Genomic DNA, 13,202 nt, shown 5'->3' with positions numbered 1-13,202 from the left:
GAACACCAGGAGCTACAGTCACAATGTACTCTGAGAACACCAGGAGCTACAGTCACAATGTACTCTGAGAACCCCAGGAGCTACAGTCACAATGTACTCTGAGAACACCAGGAGCTACAGTCACAATGTACTCTGAACACCAGGAGCTACAGTCAGAATGTACTCTGAGAACACCAGGAGCTACAGTCACAATGTACTCTGAACACCAGGAGCTACAGTCACAATGTACTCTGAACACCAGGAGCTACAGTCACAATGTACTCTGAGAACACCAGGAGCTACAGTCACAATGTACTCTGAGAACACCAGGAGCTACAGTCACAATGTACTCTGTCTCTGAACACCAGGAGCTACAGTCACAATGTACTCTGAACACCAGGAGCTACAGTCACAATGTACTCTGTCTCTGAACACCAGGAGCTACAGTCACAATGTACTCTGTCTCTGAACACCAGGAGCTACAGTCACAATGTACTCTGAACACCAGGAGCTACAGTCACAATATACTCTGAACACCAGGAGCTACAGTCACAATGTACTCTGAACACCAGGAGCTACAGTCACAATGTACTCTGAACACCAGGAGCTACAGTCACAATGTACTCTGTCTCTGAACACCAGGAGCTACAGTCACAATGTACTCTGAACACCAGGAGCTACAGTCACAATGTACTCTGAACACCAGGAGCTACAGTCACAATGTACTCTGAACACCAGGAGCTACAGTCACAATGTACTCTGAACACCAGGAGCTAGTCACAATGTACTCTGTCTCTGAACACCAGGAGCTACAGTCAGAATGTACTCTGAACACCAGGAGCTACAGTCACAATGTACTCTGAACACCAGGAGCTACAGTCACAATGTACTCTGAACACCAGGAGCTACAGTCACAATGTACTCTGAACACCAGGAGCTAGTCACAATGTACTCTCTCTCTGAACACCAGGAGCTACAGTCACAATGTACTCTGAGAACACCAGGAGATACAGTCACAATGTACTCTGAACACCAGGAGCTACAGTCAGAATGTACTCTGAACACCAGGAGCTACAGTCACAATGTACTTTGAACACCAGGAGCTACAGTCAGAATGTACTCTGAACACCAGGAGCTACAGTCACAATGTACTCTGAACACCAGGAGCTACAGTCACAATGTACTCTGAACACCAGGAGCTACAGTCACAATGTACTCTGAACACCAGGAGCTACAGTCAGAATGTACTCTGAACACCAGGAGCTACAGTCACAATGTACTCTGAACACCAGGAGCTACAGTCAGTATGTACTCTGAACACCAGGAGCTACAGTCACAATGTACTCTGAACACCAGGAGCTACAGTCACAATGTACTCTGAACACCAGGAGCTACAGTCACAATGTACTCTGAACACCAGGAGCTAGTCACAATGTACTCTGAACACCAGGAGCTACAGTCACAATGTACTCTGAACACCAGGAGCTAGTCACAATGTACTCTGAACACCAGGAGCTACAGTCACAATGTACTCTGAACACCAGGAGCTACAGTCACAATGTACTCTGAACATCAGGAGCTACAGTCACAATGTACTCTGAACACCAGGAGCTAGTCACAATGTACTCTGAACACCAGGAGCTACAGTCACAATGTACTCTGAACACCAGGAGCTAGTCACAATGTACTCTGAACACCAGGAGCTACAGTCACAATGTACTCTGAACACCAGGAGCTACAGTCACAATGTACTCTGAACATCAGGAGCTACAGTCACAATGTACTCTGAACACCAGGAGCTACAGTCACAATGAACTCTGTCTCTGAACACCAGGAGCTACAGTGACAGTCACACTGAAATCTGGTGTTTTGCGGCCGGGGACAAACAAAGCAGAAACAGTTCATTGTCGGCAGCTTCCTCCCAGCCCCTTCCCATGCTGGTGAACTTCCCATGCTGGTGAAATTCAAATCGCTCGCTCGCAAAGACACAAAGAGGTCCGGTCATGGGAAGCTCCGGCAGAGGGAGGGAGGAGCCATGTCGGAACAGCGTCCATCATCGTCCAGCCATGTCGACACTGGCACTTATTCACTGGTTTTGTCCGTACTCATCATTATGGATATGAGAGGAATAGCGTTGCCGGTGAAGACCCTGTTTGGGTGGGGTGGGGGGAGTGGGGAGTACAGAACTGGCGGGATGGCAGAAGAGCAAACCCGGGCCAGAAGTGAGTGTTATCTGAGCGCTGAGGGAGAACCAGAGATACTGTATCTCACTCCCCCACGCTTTCAGCCCGGGCCGGGAGAACGGGCCTGATACACCGGCTGCACACAGGAATGAAGCTTCTCCTCCAGCGAAGAGATAACACTGTGCACAATCCAACAGCGCGTCAAGCTCACAGCCCGTTGTAATGTCAGCTGTACGTACAGGTTTACTACCTACATGAAAAAAAAATGAAAAAACTGTTGTCTGCTGCTTGAGCTGCTTCCTGGTACGAGCAAAAGTTGCGCAAAAAAAGAGTCCAATATATTTAGAGCTAAATAAAAAAAATCGACTGTATGGACAGAATGATGGTATACCCTGGAGGAAGCATCACCTAAACTATTCTTTAAAAGAATTGAATATAAAATGTGCAGCAAAGGGTGGATACAACAGAGAGGTAGCTAATTTATAAAAATAAAAAAAACGTTTACAAAATAAACATTACTATTGCCTGAAGAATACAACTAAAAATGACCAATAACTGGTTTACATGATCTATTGATTGATATGCATTTACAACGTTGACTCGTTAATAATCAAACAAAATCTGCTACCCATTAAAAAACAGCTAGCACTCTTGCTCATCGCCGACCCTTTAGTCATTTCTTACTCACGACAATGTTAACATTGAACAGATTGAGCAAACCTACACCCAGTGGCAGTCAAAATGCAGCATTACTACTTCAGATGAGTTCTCTGCTGTAACGCTAAACACTTACATTTGCATTTCTGATTAAAAGCGACTGATTCAAAACATTTGAGAAGAGCAGTTGTGTGTCGGGCCAATACAACCTCATTTAAGTCACTACTTAAAGTCTGACACATGGCCTTGGGCCTCGGCACATACGGCGAGGGCGTTGGCGCTGTAGCACGTTTTCCGCATTCGTTTTTGAGCCATTACCACCACAAGACTTGATATCCTCCTTTGAGACTTTCTGGTAGTTGTCAGTCTTAAAGTTGAAGTCCCCGAGGCTGCAGTGTGTAGGACAGCCTCTGCCCAACTCAGTGACAGACTTCACGTGGAGGCCATCCACAAACCAAAAAATCACCCGCCAAATCCTTCACTATTGCTCGGGGAATGCAAAGTTATGTCACCATTGGAACTATTGGAATGCTGTTGCTGGTATTGTCATTTAACTTCACAGGAAATTCCAAATGAGGAACCACACTGCTGAAGTGATCGATAGTTGGAGAATTCTTAATTAATATTTGAGGGAATGACCACAACTGCCATTTCTAATAAACAAAAACAAAAATGAACATAAACAAATAAATAATCAGAATCAATAATTGACAGTTTGTACTTTGTCTCATTTATCGCATGTTTAATCTAAAGAAATATTATATATTTTTTACAGAAAAAGAGCAAATTCACCTTGTCCTGATACTTTTTCCAGTAATTCACCAGCCACTGGCTTATCTAGTTCCTTCAGTATCCAAATCAAAGCGCCCCCCCCCCCCCCCCCCCCCCTCTCTTGACTTCAGAGCCCAGTTCATGGGCAGCGTTGTGTCCAGTCAATAGTTGCGGATGCTGAAGAAGCCCACACTGGTTGGCGACTCCTTGACCGTGACAGTGACCAGGTTAGCGGTGACGTCCGTGACAAACACGTGTTCGATCAGACTGCGCGTGGGCTTCCAGTCCTGGTTGGTCTGGACGGAGATGGAAAGGTCCTGACCGTTGCCCGGGTAGGACGGATCCTGGTCGGAGTCTGAGCTGCTCTCCTCTTCACCCGTGCTCATCTCGTTCATCTTGGCTTGCTTGCCGTCTTTGCAGGCAGATCTCTCCTGCTTGCCCTGGACCACCTCCGTTGTGGAGGATTTCTGCACGGCACTCTTCTCCAGCCTGCCTTGGGATCTGGTGGTCTGCCTGTCCCCGCCAGCGGCGCCCGTTTCAGTCGCCTCTTTGACCTTGTCCGCTCCAGGCTGGCTCTTTCTGGGCTGCTGTCCTCCAGGGCCCGCTAGACTCTGAGCGGGATTATACTCTTGACACTGCCCGACGGTCGTTTTCCGCGCTGGGTTTGTGCCACTTCGCAGGCCCGACGCTGGAGTGCCGCCATTCCCCGGAGCGTCTTTGCTCGGCACCGACTTGTTCCCACTCTGAAGGTTGAGAGGCTGGAGGCTGGATGCTGGTTTCGTGGGGCCGTTCTGAGCAGGAAAGAAGGCAGCTGCTTTAGTGTTGGGTGTCCGCTGTTGTGGTGTTGACACAGGGGCCTCTGCTTTCTTTTGTCCAGTGGGAGAGCTTAGTGTATGCTGAGTGGTTCCTTGATGGGGGTGTTTTGAAGTATTCAAATTCAACGCTGCTACCCCCTTTGATTTACTCGCGGTTGCTTTCAAATCCAGACTTGTCCCACTGCTGATACTGGAGATGGACAATTTGCCCTCAGTGGCACACCTGCTTTGGCTGGCTTTGTTCAGGGAGGGAGAGGAAGGGGGAACTGACCTTCCAGATCCCACAGGGCTCGTGGAGTTTTTAGCAGCCCCACCTTGGACAAGAGAGCTTCTGTTCTGGCCACCCACCGAATCTCTGGGCGAACCCCGGTGGAACCCCATGAAGGTGAAGCTGGCCGGGTGGACGGGTTTCTTGATCGCTCCCTGAAGATCCACAGGGTTGTCTTTGGCGACAGTCTTCAGGATCTTCCGAAGGCCCCTGTTCTGTGGAAGCTCCTTGACCTCGGGGAGCAGGGGTTTCCTGGTCCGTTTCCTCGGGGGCTCTTGTTTGGCCACGACTATCTGTGCCTTCTTCTGAGGGACCGGGTGAAGCTCTCGTGTTCGGACACTCGGATTGGCCTGTTTAACGCGGTCGTCGTGGTCGTCGTTGTTGTCGTCGTCGTCATCAGACGAGGAGGAAGAGGAGGAACATGAAGATGATGAATCGGACGACGACGATGAGGAGCCAGAGGAAGAGCTGCTCGACTTGGAAGCTTCAGGCACATTCTCCTAAATGAAGACAAAGAAAGTGTTAAATATTGTCAACAAAAAATGAAAAGTCACAGATGATGTCATTTCCTTTTGAATACATGTATTACTTACTACTACTTTCCGTGGTCTTCCTCTTGGCCTTTTCCCCTTCTTAAGCATCAGGAGCTCCTTTTCGTGCGCTCTAAAAAAAAGGAAGAACAACAACAAATGTTAAGCTGAGGAATAGCGTTTAGGAATCATTAAATAGTCATATTCACTAGCCAATGTAGCTAATGGAACTCGTGAGCTTGTGGTTACGACATGGGAAGTCATGTACACAGTATCGTGAACTCAACGCTTTCAGAAAATATCCACTTACGAAGTCGTGAATATCACAGGAGCGGGGGGGGGGGGGGGGGGCGTTCATAAGGAACATGGTAAACATGAGCCCGTTATTATGAAGGCAGTAACCAGCCCGTGGCACACCTGTGCAATAATCATGTTGTTTTCATCAGTATCTTGACACTACGCTTGTCAGGTGGGTCAAAGCCAGGTGTGGCTTTGTGTTGAAGAGTTTTTAGGACATAACGCAGGCTAGGCCCTCCACCTTCCCATGTCATAACCAACAAGCTTACAAGTTCCATTTGAAGGCAGCATAACAGCATTGGAGAAGGCTTATGAGAACATTCAACAGCTCTGGTGGACATTCCTGCACTCAGCGTGCCAATCACATGCTCCCTCACAACTTCTGACATCTGGGGCATTGTGTTGTGTTGTGTTGTGTTGTGCTGTGCTGTGTTGTGTTGTGTTGTGCTGTGTTGTGTTGTGTTGTGCTGTGTTGTGTTGTGCTGTGCTGTGTTGTGTTGTGCTGTGTTGTGTTGTGCTGTGCTGTGTTGTGTTGTGCTCTGTTGTGTTGTGCTGTGTTGTGCTGTGTTGTGTTGTGTTGTGTTCTGTTGTGCTGTGCTGTGTTGTGTTGTGCTGTGTTCTGTTGTGTTCTGTTGTGTTGTGTTGTGCTGTGTTCTGTTGTGTTCTGTTGTGTTGTGCTGTGTTGTGTTGTGTTGTGTTGTGTTGTGTTGTGTTGTGTTGTGCTGTGCTGTGTTGTGTTGTGCTGTGTTCTGTTGTGTTCTGTTGTGTTGTGTTGTGCTGTGTTGTGTTCTGTTGTGTTGTGTTGTGCTGTGTTGTGTTGTGTTGTGCTGTGTTCTGTTGTGCTGTGCTGTGTTGTGTTGTGCTGTGTTCTGTTGTGTTCTGTTGTGTTGTGTTGTGCTGTGTTCTGTTGTGTTCTGTTGTGTTGTGCTGTGTTGTGTTGTGTTGTGTTCTGTTGTGTTGTGCTGTGCTGTGTTGTGTTGTGCTGTGTTGTGTTGTGTTGTGCTGTGTTCTGTTGTGTTCTGTTGTGTTGTGTTGTGTTGTGTTGTGTTGTGTTCTGTTGTGTTCTGTTGTGTTGTGTTCTGTTGTGCTGTGTTGTGTTGTGTTGTGCTGTGTTCTGTTGTGTTCTGTTGTGTTGTGTTGTGTTGTGTTGTGCTGTGTTGTGTTCTGTTGTAGGACAAAACGGCACATTTTAGAGTGGCCTTTTATTTGTGACCAGCCCAAGACACAGCTAATCATGCTGTTGAATCAGCATCTCGATATGCCACACCTGCCAGATGGATGGATTATCTTGGCAAAATGCTCATTAACACACATTTAAACACATTTGTGAACATTTGGCAGAAAAAGGTCTTCGATCTTTTATTTCAACTCATGAAAAATGGAAGCAAAAACTAAAATGTTGCCTTTATATTTTTGTTCAGCGTTTAGACTTTTGTTTGGTATATATAATTGTAATATCTGAAACATCTCCATGTGCACAACTACATCTAATGTGTATCAGGACTGCAAAAATAGTATTTTCCAGATCTCCCTGACATATTCTGACATCTGATCTTCCCATTCCATAACCCTGGTTTTAGCTAGAAAACTTGAGCAGCCTTAAGGTCCTTGCACATAGAGTCCGTTTTTTCGTCCGAAATTGACGCACGAAAAAAATAAAAATACGACCTCATTTGTGTCAATCATCATTGACACACCGAGTCCGACAATTACGTCCGTCATTTAAGTTTTCGGACGAGGTTCGATTTTCTGCGTTTTTCCGCATCCATGAAATCGTTTTGACAGGTGTTTGACCACTCAGAGCTGCCGTAGTGTTGCTATTCACAATGAAAAATGGCGTCTGAGAAGTTAATTCAGTTCGTCTCCCAGCACAAAGCATTTTATGACAAAGCAGGAATACAGAGATTCGGAATTAAAAGACAGAATGTGCCGGGTGATTGCAGACCAGCTTGGAATGCGGGACGCGGTGTGTGTGTGTGTGTGTGTGTGTGTGTGTGTGTGTGTGTGTGTGTGTGTGTGTGTGTGTGTGTGTGTGTGTGTGTGTGTGTGTGTGTGTGTGTGTGTGTGTGTGTGTGTGTGTGTGTGTGTGTGTGTGTGTGTGTGTGTGTGTGTGTGTGTGTGTGTGTGTGTGTGTGTGTGTGTGTGTGTGTGTGTGTGTGTGTGTATGGGGAAGGGGGGGGGGAGGAGAGAGACAGAGAGCCACACTACACACTGCCAGTTGTGGATCAATAGGATCGCGGTAGTTTTCTTTTCGTTGCGAATCTTCGCAACGAATATTGGATAATTAACGCATCGGACTCAGTGTGCAAGGTATCTGTGCGTGACGTGTTTTTTTCGGATGACGGATTAAAAAAACGCAGCGAACAATTCGGACTCTGTGTGCAAGAACCTTAAAGGTGGTATTATGCTCACCCTGCCGTGAAGGGTGGAGCGAGGGTCGGGCGCGTCAAATGACGTAAATTTGTTGGACGTGGTTATTCGCTACCTCCGTTGGGCGCTCGCCGTGTGCCTGATTTTTTTTCTCACAGCGCGAGCAACGCACGGCTTCTCTCCAAACATGGCCGCTTTCAAGCCACTGAGCCCTGAACACTGAGCTGTGTTTTCACCACATTTCTTGACCCATGTGGTAGGCTATAAACTTTGATTTGCAACTGTTCGTTTTTAGTCATTTCACCAAGTAAATGTGTTGTGTTGAGAGCATTATTGAGAGAGATTAAAAGCAGCACAGAGTAAAGTAAAGTAAAACGGCTTTCAGTAAAAACAAATTTGGTGATTCCTTCATGTGCTGATGTGCGGTCGTTTGAGAGTGAAAGCGCACTCAGTACTGCACATAATAGCGTTTCATTGCGACTTTTCACGGGCTGTTCTCACTGTTACCATTGTACAATACATGCTGATCACTTGGCTGATCACTTTCTGAGTATAATAGCATCTGCCCCAGCGCGAGGTCCACACGGTGACTCCCGGAGACTCGCGGAGCTCCACCCCCACGGAGCTTGCTCGAGTATAAGAGCACCTTAAGTCCACAAATCCAGGGAACGTTATGCTGTTTTTAGCACTAAAATGCATAGGTCACATACATTCTTCACCAGGCTGGATGCTATTCAGTTCACACCTGCCTTGAGTGTTACAGGGTGGATTTACAGGATAGTCACTCAGTGGGCTGTGTGAATGTCTCAACAAAGAGAAACTTACTTCTTGTGGAAAGCAGCCAAGAGTCTGGGGTCAAGGATGTTTTCTTGGGGCTCCCAGCTATTGTGTCTGAAAGAAATTGACACGAGAAGAGTCACAAATTACAATATTCATCTAAATAAATAAATAAACAAGGTGCATACATAGCAAGATGAATCTTGCCCTGCAGCCCAAACAGTAAGCCCAAATTTAGAAGCTCTCAACACAGAGTTCATACATCAACTGCTTTGGGAACAGGGGAGCACTTGTCCTACAAGCCGCGAACATACTGTAGGTAGCCTATAGCCACCCTATAGCCTTTTCCTGAGGGAAGAGCCATTAGCCGAGGCTTTCCTCAAAACATGGAAAACACTCAAATCTCACAGAACTATTAATTGAGAAGAACTCAGAGCCAGAGGATATATTGACTTATTAATAATTATGACCCTTTGCATTCAAGCACAATACAGCAACTCGATATGAAGGATCAGTAAGGAAAGACACAGTGAAATCTGGTGTCACTACTGTCAGTGGTGTCTTGATGATGAGTTTAGTTTCCTTAGCAAGACTATTTTCTGTCAAACCTTTCATGTGAAAAGTGTCACCTCATTATTATGTGTCCCCAACATCGGTGCAGTCTTCATTTAAGCTTTTCAGTTAAAAAATCATATCCGTGCTCGAGACTTTTCATTATCTTGACTAGAAATATCGAGCGTTTCGCACGCTCTGCGAGCTTTGCGTGCTCAACCGAAACGCAAGCAGAGTTGAGCAATTGCGCGCCGCGCGGAACCCCCGACCACCTTATTATATTAGTGAGATGTTCAAGAAAAGACATTGACACCATGAAAGGAGCGATCCCCAAACCTCTCACAGTAGCTTTTCACTTCCCATTTGCCAACACTTAAGCACTACTTCATATTCAACGCCACTTATTTATCAATAGTGTCACTATTCAACAGGCTACTGCAGGCTGTGGCCGAAATCTCATTTGTTAGTGAAAATCTTGATATTGATTTGGGGAAAATTACAGGGCTGTATAGCTAGCTCATCTTGTTGAATATACTGTCAAATTATATTTACTGTTTGTCAACCGTACGCAATATTGACTGTGTTATTGACTTTGGATCTTGCTAGCATAACGTTAGCTTTCTAGTATAAGCTATAATAGTTATAGCTAAGGTTTGTCCTATTTAATGGAGTAGTGAACAGCATTGCCATTGGATGAGAACCTGATGGGATGGTAATGATTGTTCCAGGTATTAGTCAAACCCTCAGGTGTTACCAGGGAAACAGATTTATAGCTTATGAAAAACTTTAGATTTTGATTGCAAAACGCATGAAAATATCTATAATAACAATAATATATATGTTTTCCTTTGGCAAGTGACCATGGTATATATTATATATGGATAATCAACAAGTAGATGTATCTTAAACGGTTTTCAAGCACTTTGCGGAGGTAACTGGTTCTTTGCCTCTAAGCGCCGTGCCTTAAAACTATTTAACGCACACCTACTTATCCCTTACATAACATACAATAATCAAAGATTACATCATTGAATAAGTAATCATCACAATTTGAGGCTAACACCTACATCACAGCTGAGCAGTTCAGTCAATACATGATTGTATCACTTGTTTATGGGCAAATCAAGTCATCTGCTACTGTCTAGCCCTACGTCTCAAATCTAATCTTTTAAAGCCTGCTGAGTCAGTGCCTTCCTGAAGTCCAGAGTTACAATTATAGAGAGAAAAGTAAATAAAAGAAATACAGTAGTGCGGTTTTGCAGTCCGCATATATAGGCTATAGGCTATGGGCTTTGGAAAACCTTGTCTGAGGAGCTTATGCTAGCAAACATTTCTTCTTTTGAATTACTTCTAAAACATATTTGTTTTGATCTATTTTGCTTTTGTTGCATTTGATTTGAACTCAAGTCCCCTATGCTTTAAGGAGGCTAGTGTATTATGCCATAACGGCATCTTTACGCATCCCTGATTTTTGATTTTTTTTTCTCTTATTTATACTCTCTTTTCAGAAGCTGTCTGATTCCATCAGTGGTCCAATATGAGACAAATGTCAACTATTATTACATATTAAATTATTAAGGCGTACGTGCTGGAGTGATTGTTTGCTACCATTTCAGACATTCTTAATTAGCTCCACCACTTCGACACATGACTACATCTTGTACTCCACCATACTGAATAGTCGTTTGAAGGGAAAGCCAGATGGCCTTGCAAGTTGCAACGTTACAGCTTTGGTGTGTTTATCACATCAGTTGACACAGATTAAACCCATAGGTTTTGGACAGGGTATGTGTTGTAAGTAATTGCCAAAGATCTTATTTCTGCAGTGATCTATTGAGTGGGGCAGTGGGAGAGATGGGTAAAAAGTGTTTATTATACTGGGAAATCAATTGAGGGGGGAAAAACAATGTTTAATGGGGGTTCCTCCTGGACCGGTCATAGAATTAATGAAGTATCAGGGAATTTTGAGATGTGTACTGTACTCCGAACAGGCGGAGTCTGGGACTTTAAAGATGTCTCACTTCGTTGTGGAAGCTAGTTGTAAAATACAGATTGGCTGAAAACCATCTATCACAGATTGTTTTCAGCTCATCTGTAGTATAAACCAAACTAAAAATACATCAACATCAACAACATAACAAACCAGGAAGGAAGAACATGTTTATGTCATGGATGGAAGTGCTCGCTCGGGTTTATTTGTGAGAAGTTTGTGATTTTACATCTGGGCCACACAGTGGGAAATGGGAAACTTGTTAATTGGGGGGGGGGGGGGGGGTAGCTTGGTTTTGCTGTTGCTTCTGTTTGGCACCTGTGCAGTGGCACACAGTCTGGTGTGATTATATCAGATATTGCTGAATTACTGTTGCATCTCATTTCATTTATGTGGCTGGATGCGTAAACCAGCTCTGAAAAACATCTCTTTCTAGATGAGCAAACTTGCTTGGTCTTTTCTGCACTCGTATCATTTTTGTGTGTGTCAAAAACCCACAATCAAAAAATGAAGGAGGAAAACAACAGCACGTTTTGTTTCAGTGGCTGTTTTGGTTTGTTCAGTTGAACACAACTGTATTCATGCCGATGTCCAATGACCTTTCTCCTCACCCACTTGTTGTTGAATAGCCTATTCTGATCACCAATCACCAGTGAAATATCAACCCCCACCCCTTTCCTTCCCTACACCCACCCACCCAGCCATACAAAGGAAGTGGTCCTAACAGAAGCCATAGGGCTGGCCCACACAACTGTGAGGCTGGCAGCAGGCAACTGTGTGCATTGATGGAGGATTACAGCAACAATGTAGGAGTGAATAGAAAGGGCAAGTGAGAAGAAAACGTTGAAGGCTGTCTGAGGCGAGTGAACAGCCTAATACAGAATGAGACCGGTTGGATTTTAATAATTTCTAAAAAGTTATTGAAAATCACTTTAGTAGGGAGTATAAATCAAGGGTTAAATGGTTCTTGCACATTGGTTATTTTTTCCACACACAGCCAGACTGCATGAAGTCAACATATTCAAATGTGTATAACCTCGTACTAGTGAGTTTAGTACTAGCATAGGTGTTGAAAGCTTGAGGGATCAAGCTAACGGAAATACACATGGATTAATTTGATTTGGCTTTCGGCTAACTTCCAAAATTTGAGGTAGATTAATGAACAAAAGAAAGCCAACGTAAAGGCAGAATATTTTAACTATATTCAAATAAATTGGCGTACAAAAGCGAAACGTGCTCAAATTGTGTGATTGTCGGACGTCTCGCTGTTTTTTTGTGTGGACAAAACGAAACGCTAGCCGTTGTATTAGAAGCAACAAGCGAAGCGACACGTTGTTGTTGTTTTCATTGTTTGAGGCTCAGCAGCACCACTTGTACTTACTTGGATGACCATCCCCTCCACTTCACAAGATACTCCAACTTTCCCTAAAACAACATGAAGAGGGAGACGTTTACTACGTTAAACGGCGACCAGAAACATGTCGATACAAATCAGAATAATGTTTCACAACTCTGACCTTTCTTTTTCGCTTGTTTAGGATGCATTCAGCATCAAAAACCTGCTCTCCTACGGCGCTCAGTTCCTCCATGTCTGCCTTCGCCTGGACTAAAAGCCTTTTTATGAGAAGAATGGAGCTGCGTCGAGCTACTCAGTTAGCTTGGAGGATACCGGAAGTGCACTATTCTTCCTTCGAAATAAAACCCTTTTTGGGAACAGGTCTCCATCTATCTCCGCTAAGAACCGCCTGTGTAAATGATGGTAAATACTAAATACATACTATATGGAGGAGTATTCAAAACACATTGGAATAAATAACTAATTATACATTGAAACAATGACGTCCATACATAGCCTAAATAGTTGTGTATTAAGTTTAAATATAGACAATTATTACATCATGTAACATTTCTTTATTCAAATAATACATTTATACATTTATATAATTGTCATGAGATGTGGTGTGCAATGGAATATATATCTGCCTAAATGCCTCTACATGCAACGATCATCCT

General features: G+C 44.4%; 1 protein-coding gene across 1 annotated transcript; it reads right to left on the bottom strand.

Annotated features, from left to right (window-relative positions):
* Positions 1-3,746: 3,746 nt before the first annotated feature.
* Positions 3,747-12,778, bottom strand: cbx2 (chromobox homolog 2 (Drosophila Pc class); the record flags this gene model as incomplete). Its single annotated transcript, XM_083649764.1, has 5 exons — positions 3,747-5,173; positions 5,267-5,336; positions 8,696-8,761; positions 12,571-12,614; positions 12,707-12,778. 5 exons carry the CDS (start codon positions 12,776-12,778, stop codon positions 3,752-3,754), a joined length of 1,674 nt encoding a protein of 557 aa, XP_083505890.1. The 3' UTR covers positions 3,747-3,751.
* Positions 12,779-13,202: the final 424 nt, after the last annotated feature.

Source organism: Poromitra crassiceps (assembly GCF_964638095.1).
Source record: "Poromitra crassiceps genome assembly, chromosome: 13".
Lineage (NCBI taxonomy): Eukaryota > Metazoa > Chordata > Actinopteri > Beryciformes > Melamphaidae > Poromitra > Poromitra crassiceps.
Note: the sequence above shows the minus strand (reverse complement) of the source record. Positions and strands in the feature narration are given on the sequence as shown.